This window comes from Salmo trutta, chromosome 13, assembly GCF_901001165.1.
Source record: "Salmo trutta chromosome 13, fSalTru1.1, whole genome shotgun sequence".
NCBI classification, from domain to species: domain Eukaryota; kingdom Metazoa; phylum Chordata; class Actinopteri; order Salmoniformes; family Salmonidae; genus Salmo; species Salmo trutta.
In genome coordinates this window covers 22,800,303-22,824,814 of record NC_042969.1, presented here as the reverse complement: position 1 = coordinate 22,824,814, position 24,512 = coordinate 22,800,303, and the positions used below count along the sequence as shown (strand labels likewise).

General features: G+C 40.6%; 1 protein-coding gene across 6 annotated transcripts in view; it reads left to right on the top strand.

Moving 5' to 3' along the window:
- The first annotated feature begins 15,298 nt into the window (after positions 1-15,298).
- The window catches only part of LOC115205462 (mitogen-activated protein kinase kinase kinase kinase 4-like), a 125,202-nt gene continuing 115,988 nt past the window's right edge, over positions 15,299-24,512 (top strand). For all 6 annotated transcript variants that reach the window (XM_029771459.1, XM_029771458.1, XM_029771461.1 and 3 more), the window contains exons 1-2: positions 15,299-15,533; positions 16,085-16,150. In XM_029771459.1, coding sequence (XP_029627319.1) covers positions 15,477-15,533; positions 16,085-16,150 — 123 coding nt within the window. In that variant the 5' untranslated portion in view covers positions 15,299-15,476. The remainder of the gene's footprint in view (positions 15,534-16,084; positions 16,151-24,512) is intronic.

Below are 24,512 nucleotides of genomic sequence, written 5' to 3'. Positions count from 1 at the left end.
CCAAGTGAAACAGTGCTAGAATAATGGGTTCTCTCAAACATGACACATCCAATTTAAACCGTGCTAGAATAATGGGTACTCTCAAACATGACACATCCAAGTGAAACCAAGCTAGAACAATAGATGCTCTCAAATATGACCCATCCAAGTGAAACCATGCTGGAACAATGGATACTCTCAAACATGACACATCCAAGTGAAACCATGTAGAGTAATATCTCCTCTCAAAAATGACACATCCAAGTGAAACCATGTAGAATAAAGGGTCCTCTCAAACATAGCACATCCAAGTGAGACCATGTAGAATAATGGGTCCTCTCAAACATGACACATCCAATTGAAAACACGCTGGAACAATGGATCCTCTCAAACATGACACATCCAAGTGAAACCATGCTAAAATAATGGATCCACTCAAATATGATCCATCCAAGTGAAACCACGCTGTAACAATGGATCCTCTCAAACATGACACATCCAAGTGGAAGCATGTAGAGTAATGGCTCCTCTCAAACATGACACATCCAAGTGAAACCATGTAGAATAATTTCTCCTCTCAAACATGATACATCCAAGTGAAACCATGTAGAATAACTGTGTCCTCTCAAACATGATACATCCAAGTGAAACCATTTAGAATAACTGTGTCCTCTCAAACATGAAACAGCCAAGTGAAACCATGTAGAATAATGGGTCCTCTCAAACATGACATCCAAGTGAAACCATGCTGGAACAATGGATCCTCTCAAACATGACACATCCAATTGAAACCGTGCTAGAATAAAGGGTCCTCTCAAACATGACACATCCAAGTGAAATCAAGCTAGAATAATAGATGCTCTCAAATATGACCCATCCAAGTAAAACCATGCTGGAACAATGGATCCTCTCAAACATGACACATCAAAGTGAAACCATGTAGAATAATGGTTCCTCTCAAACATGACATCCAAGTGAAACCATGTAGAATAATGGGTCCTCTCAAACATGACACATGCAAGTGAAACAGTGCTAGAATAATGAGTCCTCTCAAATATCACCCATCCAAGTGAAACCATGCTGTAACAATGGATCCTCTCAAACATGACACATCCAAGTGAAACCATTTATAGTAATGGCTCCTCTCAAACATGACACATCCAAGTGAAACCATGTAGAATAATGGGTCCTCTCAAATATGGCCATTCCAAGTGAAACCATGTAGAATAATGGCTCCTCTCAAACATGATACAGCCAAGTGAAACTATGTAGAATAGCAGATTCCTCTCAAACGTAACACATCCAAGTGAAACCATGTAGAATAATGGATCCTCTCAAACATGACACATCCAAGTGAAACCATGTAGAATAATGGCTCCTCTCAAACATGATACATCCAAGTGAAACCATGTGGAATAACTGTGTCCTCTCAAACGTGACACATCCAAGTGAAACCATGTAGAATAATGGGTCCTCTCATACATGGCACTTCCAAGTGAAACCATGTAGAATAATGGCTCCTCTCAAACATGACATCTAAGTGAAACCATGTAGAATAATGGGTCCCCTCAAACATGACCAATCAATTTAAAACCATGTAGAATAATGGCTCCTCTCAAATATGACACATACAAGTGAATCCGTGCTAGAATAATGAGTCTTCTCAAATATGACCCATCCAAGTGAAACCATGCTGGAACAATGGATCCTCTCAAACATGACACATCCAAGTGAAACCATGTAGAATAATGGGTCCTCTCAAACATAGCACATCCAAGTCAGACCATGTAGAATAATGGGTCCTCTCAAACATGACCCATCCAAGTGAAACCATGTAGAATAATGGCTCCTCTAAAATATGGCACATTCAAATGAAACCATGTAGAATAATTTCTCCTCTCAATCATCACACATCCAAGTGAAACAGTGCGAGAATAATGGGTCCTTTCAAACATGACACATCCAAGTGAAACCATGCTAAAATAATGGATCCACTCAAATATGACCCATCCAAGTGAAACCATGCTGTAACAAAGGATCCTCTCAAACATGACACATCCAAGTGAAACCATGTAGAGTTATGGCTCCTCTCAAACATGATACATCGAAGTGAAATCATGTAGAATAACTGTGTCCTCTCAATCGTGACACATCCAAGTGAAACCATGTAGAAAATGTGGTCCTCTCATACATGGCACTTCCAAGTGAAACCATGTAGAATAATGGGTCCTCTCAGACATGACCCATCCATTTAAAACCATGTAGAATAATGGCTCCTCTCAAACATGACACATGCAAGTGAAAGCATTTAGAAAAGTGGGTCCTCTCAAACTTGACCCATCTAAGTGAAACCATGTAGAGTCATGGTTCTTCTCAAACATGACCCATCCAAGTGAAACCACGTAGAATAATGGGTCCTCTCAAATATGACACATCCAAGTGAAACCATGTAGAATATTGGCTCCTCTCTAACATGACATATCCAAGTGAAACAGTGCTAGAGTAATGGGTCTTCTCAAACATGACACATCAAAGTGAAACAGTGTAGAATAATGGGTCCTCTCAAATATGACATCCAAGTGAAACCATGAAGAATAATGGGTCCTCTCAAACACGACACATGCAAGTGAAACAGTCCTAGAATAATGAGTCCTCTCAAATATCACCCATCCAAGTGAAACCATGCTGGAGCAATGGATCCTCTCAAACATGACACATCCAAGTGAAACCATTTATAGTAATGGCTCCTCTCAAACATGACACATCCAAGTGAAACCATGTAGAATAATGGGTCCTCTCAAATATGGCCCATCCAAGTGAAACCATGTATAATAATGGATCCTCTCAAACATGACACATCCAACTGAAACCATGGTGGAACAATGGATCCTCTCAAACATGACACATCCAAGTGAAACCATGTAAAATAAAGGGTCCTCTCAAGCATAGCACATCCAAGTGAAAACATGTATAATAATGGGTCCTCTCAAACATGACACATCCAATTTAAACCGTGCTAGAATAATGGGTACTCTCAAACATGACACATCCAAGTGAAACCAAGCTAGAACAATAGATGCTCTCAAATATGACCCATCCAAGTGAAACCATGCTGGAACAATGGATACTCTCAAACATGACACATCCAAGTGAAACCATGTAGAGTAATGTCTCCTCTCAAAAATGACACATCCAAGTGAAACCATGTAGAATAAAGGGTCCTCTCAAACATAGCACATTCAAGTGAGACCATGTAGAATAATGGGTCCTCTCAATAATGACACATCCAATTGAAAACACGCTGGAACAATGGATCCTCTCAAACATGACACATCCAAGTGAAACCATGCTAAAATAATGGATCCACTCAAATATGATCCATCCAATTGAAACCACGCTGTAACAATGGATCCTCTCAAACATGACACATCCAAGTGGAAGCATGTAGAGTAATGGCTCCTCTCAAACATGACACATCCAAGTGAAACCATGTAGAATAATTTCTCCTCTCAAACATGATACATCCAAGTGAAACCATGTAGAATAACTGTGTCCTCTCAAACATGATACATCCAAGTGAAACCATTTAGAATAACTGTGTCCTCTCAAACATGAAACAGCCAAGTGAAACCATGTAGAATAATGGGTCCTCTCAAACATGACATCCAAGTGAAACCATGCTGGAACAATGGATCCTCTCAAACATGACACATCCAATTGAAACCGTGCTAGAATAAAGGGTCCTCTCAAACATGACACATCCAAGTGAAATCAAGCTAGAATAATAGATGCTCTCAAATATGACCCATCCAAGTAAAACCATGCTGGAACAATGGATCCTCTCAAACATGACACATCAAAGTGAAACCATGTAGAATAATGGTTCCTCTCAAACATGACATCCAAGTGAAACCATGTAGAATAATGGGTCCTCTCAAACATGACACATGCAAGTGAAACAGTGCTAGAATAATGAGTCCTCTCAAATATCACCCATCCAAGTGAAACCATGCTGTAACAATGGATCCTCTCAAACATGACACATCCAAGTGAAACCATTTATAGTAATGGCTCCTCTCAAACATGACACATCCAAGTGAAACCATGTAGAATAATGGGTCCTCTCAAATATGGCCATTCCAAGTGAAACCATGTAGAATAATGGCTCCTCTCAAACATGATACAGCCAAGTGAAACTATGTAGAATAGCAGAGTCCTCTCAAACGTAACACATCCAAGTGAAACCATGTAGAATAATGGATCCTCTCAAACATGACACATCCAATTGAAACCGTGCTAGAATAATGGGTCCTCTCAAACATGACACATCCAAGTGAATTCAAGCTAGAATAATAGATGCTCTCAAATATGACCCATCCAAGTGAAACCATGCTTGAACAATGGATTCTCTCAAACATGACACATCCAAGTGAAACCATGTAGAATAAAGGGTCCTCTCAAACATAGCACATCCAAGTGAGACCATGTAGAATAATGGGTCCTCTCAAACATAACCCATCCAAGTGAAACCATGTAGAATAATGGGTCCTCTCAAACATGACACATCCAAGTGAAACCATGTAGAATAATGGCTCCTCTCAAACATGACACATCCAAGTGAAACCATGTAGAATAATGGCTCCTCTCAAACATGATACATCGAAGTGAAACCATGTGGAATAACTGTGTCCTCTCAAACGTGACACATCTAAGTGAAACCATGTAGAATAATGGGTCCTCTCATACATGACACATCTAAGTGAAACCATGTAGAATAATGGGTCCTCTCAAACATGACACATCCAAGTGAAACCATGTAGAATAATGGGTCCTCTCAAACATGACACATGCAAGTGAATCCGTGCTAGAATAATGAGTCTTCTCAAATTTGACCCATCCAAGTGAAACCATGCTGGAACAATGGATCCTCTCAAACATGACACATCCAAGTGAAACCATGTAGTGTAATGGCTCCTCACAAACATGACACATCCACGTGAAACCATGTAGAATAATGGGTCCTCTCAAACATAGCACATCCAAGTCAGACCATGTAGAATAATGGGTCCTCTCAAACATGACCCATCCAAGTGAAACCATGTAGAATAATGGCTCCTCTAAAATATGGCACATTCAAATGAAACCATGTAGAATAATTTCTCCTCTCAATCATCACACATCCAAGTGAAACAGTGCGAGAATAATGGGTCCTTTCAAACATGACACATCCAAGTGAAACCATGCTAAAATAATGGATCCACTCAAATATGACCCATCCAAGTGAAACCATGCTGTAACAAAGGATCCTCTCAAACATGACACATCCAAGTGAAACCATGTAGAGTTATGGCTCCTCTCAAACATGATACATCGAAGTGAAATCATGTAGAATAACTGTGTCCTCTCAATCGTGACACATCCAAGTGAAACCATGTAGAAAATGTGGTCCTCTCATACATGGCACTTCCAAGTGAAACCATGTAGAATAATGGATCTTCTCAGACATGACCCATCCATTTAAAACCATGTAGAATAATGGCTCCTCTCAAACATGACACATGCAAGTGAAAGCATTTAGAAAAGTGGGTCCTCTCAAACTTGACCCATCTAAGTGAAACCATGTAGAGTCATGGTTCTTCTCAAACATGACCCATCCAAGTGAAACCACGTAGAATAATGGGTCCTCTCAAATATGACACATCCAAGTGAAACCATGTAGAATATTGGCTCCTCTCTAACATGACATATCCAAGTGAAACAGTGCTAGAGTAATGGGTCTTCTCAAACATGACACATCAAAGTGAAACAGTGTAGAATAATGGGTCCTCTCAAATATGACATCCAAGTGAAACCATGAAGAATAATGGGTCCTCTCAAACACGACACATGCAAGTGAAACAGTCCTAGAATAATGAGTCCTCTCAAATATCACCCATCCAAGTGAAACCATGCTGGAGCAATGGATCCTCTCAAACATGACACATCCAAGTGAAACCATTTATAGTAATGGCTCCTCTCAAACATGACACATCCAAGTGAAACCATGTAGAATAATGGGTCCTCTCAAATATGGCCCATCCAAGTGAAACCATGTATAATAATGGATCCTCTCAAACATGACACATCCAACTGAAACCATGGTGGAACAATGGATCCTCTCAAACATGACACATCCAAGTGAAACTATGCAGAGTAATGGATCCTCTCAAAAATGACACATCCAAGTGAAACCATGTAAAATAAAGGGTCCTCTCAAGCATAGCACATCCAAGTGAAAACATGTATAATAATGGGTCCTCTCAAACATGACACATCCAATTTAAACCGTGCTAGAATAATGGGTACTCTCAAACATGACACATCCAAGTGAAACCAAGCTAGAACAATAGATGCTCTCAAATATGACCCATCCAAGTGAAACCATGCTGGAACAATGGATACTCTCAAACATGACACATCCAAGTGAAACCATGTAGAGTAATGTCTCCTCTCAAAAATGACACATCCAAGTGAAACCATGTAGAATAAAGGGTCCTCTCAAACATAGCACATTCAAGTGAGACCATGTAGAATAATGGGTCCTCTCAATAATGACACATCCAATTGAAAACACGCTGGAACAATGGATCCTCTCAAACATGACACATCCAAGTGAAACCATGCTAAAATAATGGATCCACTCAAATATGATCCATCCAATTGAAACCACGCTGTAACAATGGATCCTCTCAAACATGACACATCCAAGTGGAAGCATGTAGAGTAATGGCTCCTCTCAAACATGACACATCCAAGTGAAACCATGTAGAATAATTTCTCCTCTCAAACATGATACATCCAAGTGAAACCATGTAGAATAACTGTGTCCTCTCAAACATGATACATCCAAGTGAAACCATTTAGAATAACTGTGTCCTCTCAAACATGAAACAGCCAAGTGAAACCATGTAGAATAATGGGTCCTCTCAAACATGACATCCAAGTGAAACCATGCTGGAACAATGGATCCTCTCAAACATGACACATCCAATTGAAACCGTGCTAGAATAAAGGGTCCTCTCAAACATGACACATCCAAGTGAAATCAAGCTAGAATAATAGATGCTCTCAAATATGACCCATCCAAGTAAAACCATGCTGGAACAATGGATCCTCTCAAACATGACACATCAAAGTGAAACCATGTAGAATAATGGTTCCTCTCAAACATGACATCCAAGTGAAACCATGTAGAATAATGGGTCCTCTCAAACATGACACATGCAAGTGAAACAGTGCTAGAATAATGAGTCCTCTCAAATATCACCCATCCAAGTGAAACCATGCTGTAACAATGGCTCCTCTCAAACATGACACATCCAAGTGAAACCATGTAGAATAATGGGTCCTCTCAAATATGGCCCATCCAAGTGAAACCATGTAGAATAATGGGTCCTCTCAAACATGACACATCCAACTGAAACCATGTAGAATAATGGCTCCTCTCAAACATGACACATCCAAGTGAAACCATGTAGAGTAATGTGTCCTCTCAAACATGACCAATCCATTTAAAACCATGTAGAATAATGGCTCCTCTCAAATATGACACATGCAAGTGAATCCGTGCTAGAATAATGAGTCTTCTCAAATTTGACCCATCCAAGTGAAACCATGCTGGAACAATGGATCCTCTCAAACATGACACATCCAAGTGAAACCATGTAGAGTAATGGCTCCTCACAAACATGACACATCCAAGTGAAACCATGTAGAATAATGGGTCCTCTCAAACATAGCACATCCAAGTCAGACCATGTAGAATAATGGGTACTCTCAAACATGACCCATTCATGTGAAACCATGTAGAATAATGGCTCCTCTAAAATATGGCACATTCAAGTGAAACCATGTAGAATAATCTCTCCTCTCAATCATCACACATCCAAGTGAAACAGTGCGAGAATAATGGGTCCTCTCAAACATGACACATCCAAGTGAAACCATGCTAAAATAATGGATCCACTCAAATATGACCCATCCAAGTGAAACCATGCTGTAACAAAGGATCCTCTCAAACATGACACATCCAAGTGAAACCATGTAGAGTTATGGCTCCTCTCAAACATGACACATCCAAGTGAAACCATGTAGAATAATGGCTCCTCTCAAACATGATACATCGAAGTGAAACCATGTAGGTTAACTGTGTCCTCTCAAACGTGACACATCCAACTGAAACCATGTAGAATAATGGGTCCTCTCAAACATGATACATCCAAGTGAAACCATGTAGAGTAATGGGTTCTCTCAAACATGACATCTAAGTGAAACCATGTAGAATAATGGATCTTCTCAGACATGACCCATCCATTTAAAACCATGTAGAATAATGGCTCCTCTCAAACATGACACATGCAAGTGAAAGCATTTAGAAAAGTGGGTCCTCTCAAACTTGACCCATCCAAGTGAAACCATGTAGAATCATGGGTCTTCTCAAACAGGACCCATCCAAGTGAAACCACGTAGAATAATGGGTCCTCTCAAATATGACACATCTAAGTGAAACCATGTAGAATATTGGCTCCTCTCTAACATGACATATCCAAGTGAAACAGTGCTAGAGTAATGGGTCTTCTCAAACATGACACATCCAATTGAAACCATGCTAGAATAATGGATCCTCTCAACCATAACCCATCGAAGTGAAACCATGTAGAAAAGTGGGTCCTCTCAAACTTCACCCATCCAAGTGAAACTGTGTAGAATATTGGGTCCTCTCAAACCAGGCACATCCAAGTGAAACCGTGCTAAACTAATGTGTCCTCACAAATATGACCCATCCAAGTGAAACCATGCTGGAAAAATGGATCCTCTCAAACTTGAAACATCCAAGTGAAACTATGTAGAGTAATGGCTCCTCTCAAACATGACACATCAATGTGAAACCATGTAGAATAATGGGTCCTCTGAAACATGGCACATCCAAGTGAAAACATGTAGAATAGTGGGTCCTCTCAAACATGACACATCCAAGTGAAACCATGTAGAATAATGGCTCCTCTCAAATATGACCCATCCAAGTGAAACCATGCTTGAACAATGGGTCCTCTCAAACATGACCCATCGAAGTGAAGCCATTTAGAATAATTTCTCCTCTCAAACATGACACATCCAAGTGAAACTATGTTGAATAATTGGCCCTTTTAAACATGACGTTCAATTGAAACCATGTAAAATAATGGGTCCTCTCAAACATTACACATCCAAGTGAAGCTATGTAGAATAATCGGTCCTCTCAAACATAACCCATCGAAGTGAAACCATGTAGAAAACTGGGTCCTCTCAAACTTGACCCATCCAAGTGAAACCGTGTAGAATAATGGGTCCTCTCAAACCAGGCACATCCAAGTGAAACCGTGCTAAAATAATGTGTCCTCACAAATATGACTCATCCAAGTGAAACCATGCTGGAAAAATGGATCCTCTCAAACATGACACATCCAAGTGAAACCATGTAGAGTAATGGCTCCTCTCAAACATGACACATCAATGTGAAACCATGTAGAAAAATGGCTCCTCTCTAAGATGACATCAAGTGAAACCATGTAGAACAATTAGTCTTCTCAAACATGACACATCCAAGTGAAACAGTGCTGGAACAATGAATCCTCTCAAACATGACCCATCCAAGTGAAACCATGTAGAATAATGGCTCCTCTCAAACATGATACATCCAAGTGAAACCATGTAGAATAATGGGTCCTCTCAAACATAACACACCCAAGTGAAACCATGTAGAGTAATGTCTCCTCTCAAACATGACAGCCAAGTGAAACAGTGCTAGAGTAATGGGTCTTCTCAAACATGACACATCAAAGTGAAACAGTGTAGAATAATGGGTCCTCTCAAATATGGCCCATCCAAGTGAAACCATGTAGAATAATGGGTCCTCTCAAACATGACATCCAAGTGAAACCATGAAGAATAATGGGTCCTCTCAAACATGACACATGCAAGTGAAACAGTCCTAGAATAATGAGACCTCTCAAATATCACCCATCCAAGTGAAACCATGCTGGAGCAATGGATCCTCTCAAACATGACACATCCAAGTGAAACCATTTATGGTAATGGCTCCTCTCAAACATGACACATCCAAGTGAAACCATGTAGAATAATGGGTCCTCTCAAACATGACACATCCAACTGAAACCATGTAGAATAATGGCTCCTCTCAAACATGACACATCCAAGTGAAACCATGTAGAATAATGGCTCCTCTCAAACATGATACATCCAAGTGAAACCATGTAGAATAAATGTGTCCTCTCAAACGTGACACATCCAAGTGAAACCATGTAGAATAATGGGTCCTCTCATACATGACACATCTAAGTGAAACCATGTAGAATAATGGCTCCTCTCAAATATGACACATGCAAGTGAATCCGTGCTAGAATAATGAGTCTTCTCAAATTTGACCCATCCAAGTGAAACCATGCTGGAACAATGGATCCTCTCAAACATGACACATCCAAGTGAAACCATGTAGAGTAATGGCTCCTCACAAACATGACACATCCAAGTGAAACCATGTAGAATAATGGGTCCTCTCAAACATAGCACATCCAAGTCAGACCATGTAGTATAATGGGTCCTCTCAAACATGACCCATCCAAGTGAAACCATGTAGAATAATGGCTCCTCTAAAATATGGCACATTCAAGTGAAACCATGTAGAATAATCTCTCCTCTCAATCATCACACATCCAAGTGAAACAGTGCGAGAATAATGGGTCCTCTCAAACATGACACATCCAAGTGAAATCATGCTAAAATAATGGATCCACTCAAATATGACCCATCCAAGTGAAACCATGCTGTAACAAAGGATCCTCTCAAACATGACACATCCAAGTGAAACCATGTAGAGTTATGGCTCCTCTCAAACATGACACATCCAAGTGAAACCATGTAGAATAATGGCTCCTCTCAAACATGATACATCGAAGTGAAACCATGTAGAATAACTGTGTCCTCTCAAAGATGATACATCCAAGTGAAACCATGTAGGTTAACTGTGTCCTCTCAAACGTGACACATCCAAGTGAAACCATGTAGAGTAATGGGTTCTCTCAAACATGACATCTAAGTGAAACCATGTAGAATAATGGATCTTCTCAGACATGACCCATCCATTTAAAACCATGTAGAATAATGGCTCCTCTCAAACATGACACATGCAAGTGAAAGCATTTAGAAAAGTGGGTCCTCTCAAACTTGACCCATCCAAGTGAAACCATGTAGAATCATGGGTCTTCTCAAACAGGACCCATCCAAGTGAAACCACATAGAATAATGGGTCCTCTCAAATATGACACATCCAAGTGAAACCATGTAGAATATTGGCTCCTCTCTAACATGACATATCCAAGTGAAACAGTGCTAGAGTAATGGGTCTTCTCAAACATGACACATCCAATTGAAACCATGCTAGAATAATGGATCCTCTCAACCATAACCCATCGAAGTGAAACCATGTAGAAAAGTGGGTCCTCTCAAACTTCACCCATCCAAGTGAAACTGTGTAGAATATTGGGTCCTCTCAAACCAGGCACATCCAAGTGAAACCGTGCTAAACTAATGTGTCCTCACAAATATGACCCATCCAAGTGAAACCATGCTGGAAAAATGGATCCTCTCAAACTTGAAACATCCAAGTGAAACTATGTAGAGTAATGGCTCCTCTCAAACATGACACATCAATGTGAAACCATGTAGAATAATGGGTCCTCTGAAACATGGCACATCCAAGTGAAAACATGTAGAATAGTGGGTCCTCTCAAACATGACACATCCAAGTGAAACCATGTAGAATAATGGCTCCTCTCAAATATGACCCATCCAAGTGAAACCATGCTTGAACAATGGATCCTCCCAAACATGACACATCCAAGTGAAACCATGTACAACAATTGGTCCTCTCAAACATGACCCATCGAAGTGAAGCCATTTAGAATAATTTCTCCTCTCAAACATGACACATCCAAGTGAAACTATGTTGAATAATTGGCCCTTTTAAACATGACGTTCAATTGAAACCATGTAAAATAATGGGTCCTCTCAAACATTACACATCCAAGTGAAGCTATGTAGAATAATCGGTCCTCTCAAACATAACCCATCGAAGTGAAACCATGTAGAAAACTGGGTCCTCTCAAACTTGACCCATCCAAGTGAAACCGTGTAGAATAATGGGTCCTCTCAAACTTCACCCATCCAAGTGAAACCGTGTAGAATAATGGGTCCTCTCAAACCAGGCACATCCAAGTGAAACCGTGCTAAAATAATGTGTCCTCACAAATATGACTCATCCAAGTGAAACCATGCTGGAAAAATGGATCCTCTCAAACATGACACATCCAAGTGAAACCATGTAGAGTAATGGCTCCTCTCAAACATGACACATCAATGTGAAACCATGTAGAAAAATGGCTCCTCTCTAAGATGACATCAAGTGAAACCATGTAGAACAATTAGTCTTCTCAAACATGACACATCCAAGTGAAACAGTGCTGGAACAATGAATCCTCTCAAACATGACCCATCCAAGTGAAACCATGTAGAATAATGGCTCCTCTCAAACATGATACATCCAAGTGAAACCATGTAGAATAATGGGTCCTCTCAAACATGACACATCCAAGTGAAATCATGTAGAGTAATGGCTCCTCTCAAACATGACACATCCAAGTTAAACCGTGTAGAGTAATCAAATCAAATTTATTTATATAGCCCTTCGTACATCAGCTGAAATCTCAAAGTGCTGTACAGAAACCCAGCCTAAAACCCCAAACAGCAAGCAATGCATGTGAAAGAAGCACGGTGGCTGGGAAAAACTCCCTAGGAAAGACTCCTGAGAAAGGCCAAAAACCTAGGAAGAAACCTAGAGAGGAACCAGGCTATGAGGGGTGGCCAGTCCTCTTCTGGCTGTGCCGGGTGGATATTATAACAGAACATGGTCAAGATGTTAAAATGTTCGTAAATGACCAGCATGGTCAAATAATAATAATCATAGTAATTGTCGAGGGTGCAACAAGCACGTCCGGTGAACAGGTCAGGGTTCCGTAGCCGCAGGCAGAACAGTTGAAACTGGAGCAGCAGCATGGCCAGGTGGACTGGGGACAGCAAGGAGTCATCATGCCAGGTAGTCCTAGGGCTCAGGTCCTCCGAGAGAAAGAAAGAAAGAAAGAAAGAAAGAGAGAATTAGAGAGAGCATATTTACATTCACACAGGACACTGGATAAGACAAGAGAATACTCCAGATGTAACAGACTGACCCTAGCCCCCCGACACATAAACTACTGCAGCATAAATACTGGAGGCTGAGACAGGAGGGATCAGAAGACACTGTGGCCCCATCCGATGATACCCCCGGACAGGGCCAAACAGGCAGGATATAACCCCACCCACTTTGCCAAAGCACAGCCCCCACACCACTAGAGGGATATCTACAACCACCAACTTACCGTCCGAAGACAAGGCCGAGTATAGCCCACAAAGATGTCCGCCACGGCACAACCCAAGGGGGGGGCGCCAACCCAGACAGGAAGACCACGTCAGTAATGGCTCCTCTCAAACTTGACAGCAAAGTGAAACCATGTGATATAGTGGGTCCTCTCAAACATGACACATCCAAGTGAAACCATGTAGAATAATGGATCCTCTCAAACATGACACAACCAAGTGAAACCATGTTAGAATAACTGGTAATCTATGACACATCAGTAGCAAACTGAACAGTGAAAAGTCATAGGTTATGAGACAGTTTAAGACTGGTGGCATCTGGCTGAACAGTGGAAGAGTAGTCAAATACAACAGGGGAAAAAATCATAACTACACTGTCTGTCTTTCTGTATCCAGGCAGAGGCAGGCACTCCGTTGAAAAATCTCAGGGCCAGCATATGTTGGCTGTTTGTATTATGAGAGCAACTGGCAGAAGTTGAACCATCTGGCTGAAGTTCAAGAGGCGTTTGAATACAGACCATTCTCCTAACCCTCCCCCATGCACCCCCCTAAGATTTGCTTTGGAGTTAGTCAGAAAGGTTGCCAGAACCTGTGAATCGTTGCAGTATGCCATTCATAGAGAAATGAATTGTAGAAGTGTGTTTTTATTTTTACAGGAATGCATTGTTGTACTACTTCAGTTGCATTATGTGCAGTGGAGAGAGAGGCAATGGGGGGGGGCTGCAGTGGAGAGAGATGCAATAGGTGTCTACAGTGGAGCGAGAGACAATGTGGTGGCTGCAGTGGAGAGAGAGGCAATGGGGTGGCTGCAGTGGAGAGAGAGGCAATAGGGAGGCTGCAGTGGAGAGAGAGGCAATGTGGTGGCTGCAGTGGAGAGAGAGGCAATGGGGTGGCTGCAGTGGAGAGTGAGGCAATGTGGTGGCTGCAGTGGAGAGAGAGAGGCAATGGGGTGGCTCCATAAAAATATAAATGTCAAACTCACTCCCACAATGCTAGAACCCCTGTATGTGAAAACATCCATGTTTAAACTCTCAGACACACAGAACCTGCTCTCTCATACTCTCTTTCATTCTCTAATTCAACTTTACAGAATAATGTCGTTATAACATAAGACATTACTCTCTGCTAATTCATAATGGCTCCGCATTGTCTGTGTCCTGGCTAGAGAATGGGCTCTCTGGGACCTTACACAGTGGTCCTGTTCAGGGGTCAGCTGTCACAGACCCTGGGCTGCTCCTGCTACCGGTCACACTGTGTGGAGAATGACACAGTCACAGAGACTAGTCATCGTTAACCATGTGAGTCACTCATTAAGAATAGCAATGCCAGTCAGGAAGGAGCTGGAGGAACAGCATAGCAATGCACTGAAGCTGATTTTAACAGCTAAATCTGTTGTAAATTACTTTTGCTATTTCACAGTTTATGTTTTCTTGCTAACCATTTTGTCAACTAATGAGTAACAACATATTTAGAAACATGAAATATAAATGTTAAAGTGAAAGAGTGATCAATAAATCATTTTGTAGTGGACAGTCATTTCTTCCCTCTGCAGGCCAAGATCACTATTCTATATTTGGATTTGGCAATCTCTCATAATGCAGATGTTGACGTTTTCTTACAATGTTGTTATTATAGTAATACGTGTTTAGGCTTAGGCTACTACTGTATATTATGTAATTGGTAAAACTATATGGAGATAAAAAAATAACTGAAGGCATGAACAATCAACACGTTATTTTGCGCATGTTGCCTTGAACAGAGGAGAAAGTGAACTTTTCGAATTTAGTTTTCTTGGGGAGAGTAGGGGGGGCTAGCTTCCTCAGCATATTCCGGGTTTCGCTGGATGAGAAGTTTCCTGTGTTGGTCGCTAGTGAGACTCGCTGCAGAAGCAGATATAGAATATGAACTGACACGGTGAAACCGTTAACTTTAGGAAAATCAAGTACATGTCCTCTTTCTAGTTGCAGTTGTCCGACAACGCCAAAGCTATGGCGCGAGACTGCACTACACGAAGTTTGGACAATATTGACCTCTCTGCTTTGAGGGTGAGTTCTAGTTGTGCCAACGTCTAATTCATTGAAATGTAGGTTGACTTTTGTGTAAACATTTTCGCAGTCGATGTTGTTTGCAAAGTTTCAAACTGTAGTCTATTCATTTGAGGAAACGTCAGCTACATTGTAACAAAAAGTGAGCAACGTTGTAACAAATAGTTTGAGCTTTCCTGTCACAATATTATGAAACCATTGATGCAATTTTCTGTACATGTTTTGCTTTCAGAAGTGAATATGTTTTTGGTTTGTCAGATGTCCAACTGTTTCATAAGCAACTGAATGGTTGGGGGTAAAATAACTTGAGTTAAAAAAAGTAAAGTTGTCTAAGTTACAATAATAATGCAGTAGAAATATGGTGTTGGCATGGTACAAGTGTGAACAAATTAAACATACTTGTAGGGAGCCATGCCATGCAATATTCAGTTTAAGTGATGACCTAAAGGTCCAACATTATTCTGATCAGCTGCTTTCAAAATGACTTTATTTATTATGTTTGTGCCCTTTCAATTCATGTGAAGTAATGTAATGTTGTCCTCTTGTTTCAGGATCCTGCTGGCATATTTGAGCTGGTAGAAGTGGTTGGAAATGGAACATATGGGCAAGTCTACAAGGTTTGTAGTTTATGTCAGACCTACTCTCCTATTCTTGTCTTTGACCATGATTACAATTGCAGATGTGTTGTCAGTTGGAATGATTGACATTCAAAGGAGCATATTGAAAATATACACTATGTAAACGTTGCATGATGGCACCCTCTCAATATTTAATTGAAGTTGAAAGGGAAAATGTATATAGTAACACAACTACAGCTGACAGCAGCTGTTAGTGTGAAACTTGGTGTAGCTCTAATGAAAGTACTAACTACTAAGTAAGAAAAGCGAGTGAGAGAAACGGTGACACAAATGCACTGTGTAGTAGCTTACAAACACAAGCATCTTTAACACTTGGGTGGAGTCCACTTCCTTATCGATATCAGCATCACTGAAAGCTTCAGTGATGGTTTGTGTTTCTTTAAAAAAACATTGAGGTGATTTAAATTAGCTTGATCGGCAAAGCGAGTGGTGCTAGCCACATTCTCACAGATGTGTCAACTCAGAGTGTGAGCTAGCAGTTGAGTGAAAATCTTAGGTTGCACAAGCCTTTGATTTACAAGAAGGTAACCCAGTCAAGAGCCAGTGTAACATAAAAGAGATCAAGAATACATGACATGATAAAAGCTTTTTTAATGTCACACAATTTTTGTCCACTTATATTCAAAAGTGCAAGAAGGTTGTCTGTTAATATCAATCCCTAAACAGTAGTTAGCATAGTTCCAAACTGAAAAGACAGACTGTCAACTCTGTTGTTACTCTAGTACACAGCATGTCAAAATCTCACCTGAATGTAATATATATTTTCTGTTATATGGATCAATGTCAGAGTTGGCCATTAGTGGCCAGACAGCTTCCTCCTCTTCTTTCCTCTTCTGTGTGCAGTGCAGTGCACACTTTCAGACCTATAACAGGAACAGTGACTTCACACATATTCCAAATTCCTTGTCATTCTTCAGGTCAACGATTTCTATGTCGCATACGCTGAGTGAACAAAACAGTAGGAACACCTGCTCTTTCCATGACATAGACTAACCGGGTTAATCCAGGTGAAAGCTATGATCCCTTATTGATGTCACTTGTTAAATCCACTTCAATCAGTGTAGATGAAAGGGGGGAGACAGGTTAAAGAAGGATTTTTAAGCCTTGTGACAATTGAGACATGGATTGTGTATGTGTGTCATTCAGAGGCTGAATAGGCAAGACCAAATATTTAAGTGCCTTTGAACAGGGTATGGTCATAGGTGCAGGGCACACTGGTTTGAGTGTGTCAAGAACTGCAACGCTGCTGGGTTTTTCAAACTCAACGGTTTCCTGTGTGTATCAAGAATGGTCCACCACCCAAAGGACATCCAGCAAACTTGACACAACTGTGGGAAGCATTATAGTCAAGATGGGCCAGCATCCCTGTGGGACGCTTTTGACACCTTGTAGAGTTCATGCCTCGACGAATTGAGGCTGTTCTGAGGGCAAAAGGGTGTATAACTCATTATTACGAAGGTGTTCCTAATGTTTTGTTAGCTCAGTGTATATGAACACCAAGAAGTGTGTTCAGTAATACTGCACACTTTAATCACCCAGCCACTTCCTTCAAATGTGTTCATTTTCATGGTCATACTGACTGTATGTCTTGTTTACATGCAATGAGAATGAATCCAGATTGTTTCTTGTATTTCACACTGTAATTCAGAATCTCTTTATTTCACATGAATAGTCTAAGGAAGGTGGTGGGTGTCACTCAAAAATAATTATGTACTGTAGTTATTACACAATAAAGCCTTAATAATAACAGATTTATTTTGAAGTGGTATAACAAATCAGTGGTTTATCATACCATGTACTTGCATAAGTTGTTGACATTGTTGAGAAACATGAGGTAGTGGTTGTCTTCTCCAGCCCAGATTCATTAGTAGAGTAGAGGAAGTTGTCTCCAGACAGGTAGAGGGCATTGCTCACAGTGGTCACAGTGGTCATAATGGTCACAGTGGTCATAATGGTCATAGTGGTCATAATGGTCACAGTGGTCATAATGGTCATAGTGGTCATAGTGGTCACAGTGGTCATAATGGTAACAGTGGTCATAATGGTCATAGTGGTCATAGTGGTCATAGTGGTCATAATGGTCACAGTGGTCATAATGGTCACAGTGGTCATAGTGGTCATAGTGGTCATAATGGTCATAGTGGTCATAATGGTCACAGTGGTCATAATGGTCATAGTGGTCATAGTGGTCATAATGGTCACAGTGGTCATAATGGTCACAGTGGTCACAGTGGTCATAATGGTCATAGTGGTCATAATGGTCACAGTGGTCATAATGGTAATAGTGGTCATAATGGTCATAGTTGTCATAGTGGTCATAATGGTCATAGTGGTCATAGTGGTCATAATGGTCATAGTGGTCATAGTAGTCATAATGGTCATAGTTGTCACAGTGGTCATAGTAGTCATAATGGTCATAGTGGTCATAATGGTCATAGTGGTCATAGTGGTCATAATGGTCATAATGGTCACAGTGGTCATAATGGTCATAGTGGTCATAATGGTCACAGTAGTCATAATGGTCATAATGGTCACAGTGGTCATAGTGGTCATAATGGTCATAGTGGTCATAATGGTCACAGTAGTCATAATGGTCATAGTGGTCATAGTGGTCACAGTGGTCAAGGTGGTCATAGTGGTCATAATGCTCATAATGCTCATAATGATCATAGTGGTCATAGTGGTCACAGTGATCATAGTGGTCATAGTGGTCATAATGCTCATAGTGGTCATAGTGGTCATAATGGTCATAGTGGTCATAATGGTTATAGTGGTCATAGTGGTCATAGTGGTCATAATGGTCATAATGGTCATAGTGGTCACAGTGGTCATTGTGGTCATAATGGTCATAGTGGTCACAGTGGTCATAGTGGTCATAATGCTCATAATGGCCATAGTTGTCACATTGCTCACAGTGGTCAAAGGGGTCATAGTGTTCTCAAAACCGTATTATTTTAATTTTTTCTCCTCTACAATTGATCCGTTCTGAAAACAGAACGTCAAAGGGAATGTGCGTCTGTGGAAAATATTGATTTTGAAATTGTTTATTGGGCCTGTTCTGAAGGCAGCACATCTTGTTTTACAGTACAGTCTGAAGTCTTGGTTTTATTCATCAATCCCCTTGGGGTTTCAGTGCAGATGTCTGATCCATGCCACAGTTTTGTTCCATGCTGAATCTTTTAGACGTGACAATTACTGTCAGGCTGAGAAAACAAAAAACAGTCCAGGGCCCGGTTTCCCAATAGCGATGGAACTTAGGCTTACGAGTGTTTTAACGATGCATCTTTCCTACATCTGCCAAAGATCTAACATGTGTTTCCCAAAACACCATGCAGAGAGAATGTTCGCTAAGTGTGTCGTCGAAAGAAAGGGAGCGCTACTCTGGGTCAGCTTTCTCCATTCAAATCTTACCTTAACATTAGAATTATTCCACAAAACTGACGACGGATCAGCTCCTAGAGATATTGTCACCTATGGCTGCAAATATTGAGGCTTATTCTAATGCTTACCCTACAACAATGCACTAAATCAAGATTTGGCACATCATTGCATATATGTTAGGCTACACCATGAAATATATTGAGGCAAAATAGCAAAATAAAGTAGCCAAATAGCTAAATAAAACTCAATTGAATAAACATGAAATTGATTTCAATATAATTTAAATACAGTACATGACCAAAAGTATATGGACACCTGCACATCGAACATCTCATTCCAAAATCATAGGCATTAATATGGAGTTGGTCCCCCTTTTGCTGCTATAACAGCCTCCACTCTTCTGGGAAGGCTTTCCACTAGATGTTGGAACGATGCTGCGGGGACTTGCTTCCATTCAGCCACAAGAGCATTAGTGAGGTCGGGCACTGATGTTGGGAAATTAGGTCTGGCTTGCAGTCTGTGTTCCAATTGATCCGAAGGGTGTTCGATGGGCTTGAGGTCAGAGCTCTGTGCAGGTCAGTCAAGTTCTTCCACACCGATCTCGACAAATCATTTCTGTATGGACCTCGCTTTTGTCCACGGGGGCATTGTCTTGCTGAAACAGAAAAGAGCCTTCCCAAACTGTTGCCACAAAGTTGTAAGCACAGAATCATCTAGAATGTCATTGTATGCTGTAGCGTTAAGATTTCCCTTTACTGGAACTAAGGGGCCTAGCCCGAGACATAAAAAACAGCCCCAGACCATTATTCCTCCTACACCAAACTTTATAGTCGGCACTATGCATTGGGGCTGGTAGCATTCGTTTGGCATTGCTAAACCGAGAATAGTCCAGATGTTGCCCTGAGGTGTACTGTGATTTAGTCATACAGTACACTTCAGGGCAAATTTTCTTCAGTTTAAAATGCATGATGTGTGGTGGGATCTTTGGTGAGAGCAGGGGAAATGGCAGTGGTGTCATACCAAGAGAAACACTGTTGAGAATGTCAGTCCGGTAAACTCTCTCAAATGGGTGACCTTTGCCATATGATGTTCAATGTCTGTTCTTCAAAATACCAGTCCATACTATGCCATGCAAGATGAGATAGTATGTATCCAAATCAAATAATTAATAATGCTTGCAAGAAGCACAAAATTCTAACAACATATTACTACTATGTGAGTTAGAGAATAATATAACTTCAGTTAATATAATCCTGATAATACTGTGCAGTTCTAGTATGCTAGGGCATCTGACTTGTTGTCATGCTCAGGAGAGGAAGACTTAGCACCAATGCTGGTCTATTGTTTCCAGTCTGCCTTTACTTACATGGGAGGCTGTTTTTGACCTGTTTAACACAGCATTCTTATCATCTCATTGTAAGTGCTGAATAATCATATTTTTTTCATTGTAGTATTTTGGATAATCTTGTTATTGTCGTGTGTCTGACGGCCAGTGGTGGTCTTCATTTTAGAACCACTCCTAATCTCCTCAGCTTTTAGGGTGAAGCAGCTGGTATGTCCTCATCATGTTTTCCAGGGGTTTATGTGTCTGGCCTCATCTTTGCATTCATCACAGGCATCAGAGTCATGGTTTTCTTAACATAGTAAATCTTATAGAGACCCATCAATGCTGGTTAAAAGGGTGGATTGTTAGCAAGGGGTCACATGATGAGAGTAGTTTCCCCGAGGTAGTTTATCCTCTGGGGGCTTCATGTAGTTTGGCAGCAGAATAGGATGGTCCATTCAGAGAGGAGCTTGTGTGATAGGGTCTCTCACTCATTCCAGGGTGAACCCTATCATGTGACTAACCATCTTAGTAAGAATGAAAATGGATTGTGATTTGTTGCATCAGTGATCTCATCTGTGTCTTCTGGGGATACAGTAATCAAGGGTGTTGAAGTAATTAGGCGTACCGTAAATTGTGTCATACGTGTCATTGTCAGTGTTTGACATGTTGTATTTGGTTTAGCAATACATTCTTATTGTATGACGATAACTGTCTCAGTCCATATAGCAATATCTCATCCTATTGTTCTTAGGCTGACTATATCTAGGGTGTATTCTTCTTTTGAATGGGCACTTCCCTGTCTTGCGAAATGCAAACTCATGAAGTGTGAAAAAGATGGTTACACCTCTCTGGGCCAGTGGGACGCTTGCGTCCCACCTACTCAACAGCCAGTGTAATCCCGTGGCGCGATATTCAAATACCTTAGAAATGCTATTACTTCAATTTCTCAAACATATGACTATTTTACACCATTTTAAAGACAAGACTCTCGTTAATCTAACCACACTGTCCGATTTCAAAAAGGCTTTACAACGAAAGCAAAACATTAGATTATGTCAGCAGAGTACCCAGCCAGAAATAATCAAGACACCCATTTTTCAAGCTAGCATATAATGTCACATAAACCCAAACCACAGCTAAATGCAGCACTAACCTTTGATGATCTTCATCAGATGACAATCCTAGGACATTATGTTATACAGTACATGCATGTTTTGTTCAATCAAGTTCATATTTATATCAAAAACCAGCTTTTTACATTAGCATGTGACTAGCACGTGACTAGCATTCCCACCGAACACTTCCGGTGAATTTACTAAATTACTCACGATAAACGTTCACAAAAAACATAACAATTATTTTAAGAATTATAGATACAGAACTCCTTTATGCACTCGCTATGTCCGATTTTAAAATAGCTTTTCGGTGAAAGCACATTTTGCAATATTCTGAGTAGATAGCCCGGCCATCACAGGCTAGCTATTTTGACACCCACCAAGTGTGGTACTCACCAAACTCCGATTTACTATTAGAAAAGTTTGATTACCTTTGCTGTTCTTCGTCAGAATGCACTCCCAGGACTTCTACTTCAATAACAAATGTTGGTTTGGTTCCAAATAATCCATAGTTATATCCAAATAGCGGCGTTTTGTTCGTGCGTTCAAGACACTATCCGAAGGGTAAAGAAGGGTGACGCGCCCAACGCGTTTCGTGACAAAACAATTCCAAATATTCCATTACCGTACTTCGAAGCATGTCAAAAGCTGTTTAAAATCAATTTTTATGCTATTTTTCTCGTAAAAAAAGCGATAATATTCCGACCGGGAGTCGTTGTTTTCGTTCAAAGAGAGAGAAAGTAAACATGGTGTCGGCTCGTGCACGCGCCTCCAGTCTCATTGTCCTCAGATCGACCACTTACTAAATGCGCTAATGTTTTTCAGCCATGGCCTGCAAAGCCACCATTCATCATTCTGGCGCCTTCTGAGAGCCTATGGGAGCGTTAGAAAATGTCACGTTATGCCAGAGATCCCCTGTTTTGGTTAGACATGATCAAGAAGGCCAAGATATAGTCAGAGAGAGCGCTTCCTGTTTGGAATCTTCTCAGGTTTTGGCCTGCCAAATGAGTTCTGTTATACTCACAGACACCATTCAAACAGTTTTAGAAACTTTAGGGTGTTTTCTATCCAAATCAAACAATTATATGCATATTCTAGTTACTGGGCAGGAGTAGTAACCAGATTAAATCGGGTACGTTTTTTATCCGGCCGTGCAAATACTGCCCCCTATCCCCAACAGGTTAAAGCTAGGCTAGCACTGCAGCGACAGAGCAGCACTGGAGAGTAGAGGTCGACTGATTAATCGGAATGGCCGATTAATTAGGGACGATTTCAAGTTTTCATAACAATCGGAAATCTGTATTTTTGGTCGCCGATTTGGCCGATTCTTTTTATTTTTTATTTTTTGGGACCTTTATTTAACTAGGCAAGTCAGTTAAGAACACATTCTTATTTTCAATGACGGCCTAACGCCTTGTTCAGGGGCAGAACGATAGATTTTTACCTTGTCAGCTCGGGGATTCAATCTTGCAACCTTACGGTTAACTAGTCCAACGCTCTAACCACCTGCTTTACATTGCACTCCACGAGGAGCATGCCTGTTACGCGAATGCAGTAAGAAGCCAAGGTAAGTTGCTAGCTAGCATTAAACTTATCTTATAAAAAACAATCAATCATAATCACTAGTTAACTAAACATGGTTGATGATATTACTAGTTTATCTAGCCTGTCCTGCGTTGCATATAATCGCTTAGGTACACGTTGCTCCAACCATAAACATCAATGCCTTTCTTAAAATCAATACACAAGTATATATTTTTAAACCTGCCTATTTAGTTAATATTGCCTGCTAACATGAATTTCTTTTAACTAGGGAAAATGTGTCACTTCTCTTGCAACAGAGTCAGGGTATTTGCAGCAGCTTGGGCCGCCTGGCTCGTTGTGAACTTTCTTCCTAACAAAGACAGCCGACTTCGCCAAACGGGGGATGATTTAACAAAAGCGCATTTGCGAAAAAAGCACAATCGTTGCACGACTGTACCTAACCATAAACATCAATGCCTTTCTTAAAATCAATACACAGAAGTATATATTTTTAAACCTGCATATTTAGCTAAAAGAAATCCAGGTTAGCAGGCAATATTAACCGGGTGAAATTGTGTCGTTTCTCTTGCATTCATTGCACGCAGAGTCAGGGTATATGCAACAGTTTAGGCCGCTTGGCTTGTTGCGAACTAATTTGTCAGAATTTTACATAATTATGACATAACATTGAAGGTTGTGCAATGTAACAGGAATATTTAGACTTAGGGATGCTACCCGTTAGATAAAACACGGTTAGGTTCCGTATATCACTGAAAGGAAAAACTTTTGGTTTTTGAGATGATAGTTTCCGGATTCGACCATATTAATGACCAAAGGCTCATATTTCTGTGTGTTATTATGTTATAATTAAGTCTATGATTTGATAGAGCAGTCTGACTGAGCGGTGGTAGGCAGCAGCAGGCTCGTAAGCATTCATTCAAACAGCACTTTCATGCGTTTTGCCAGCAGCTCTTCGCTGTGCTTCAAGCATTGC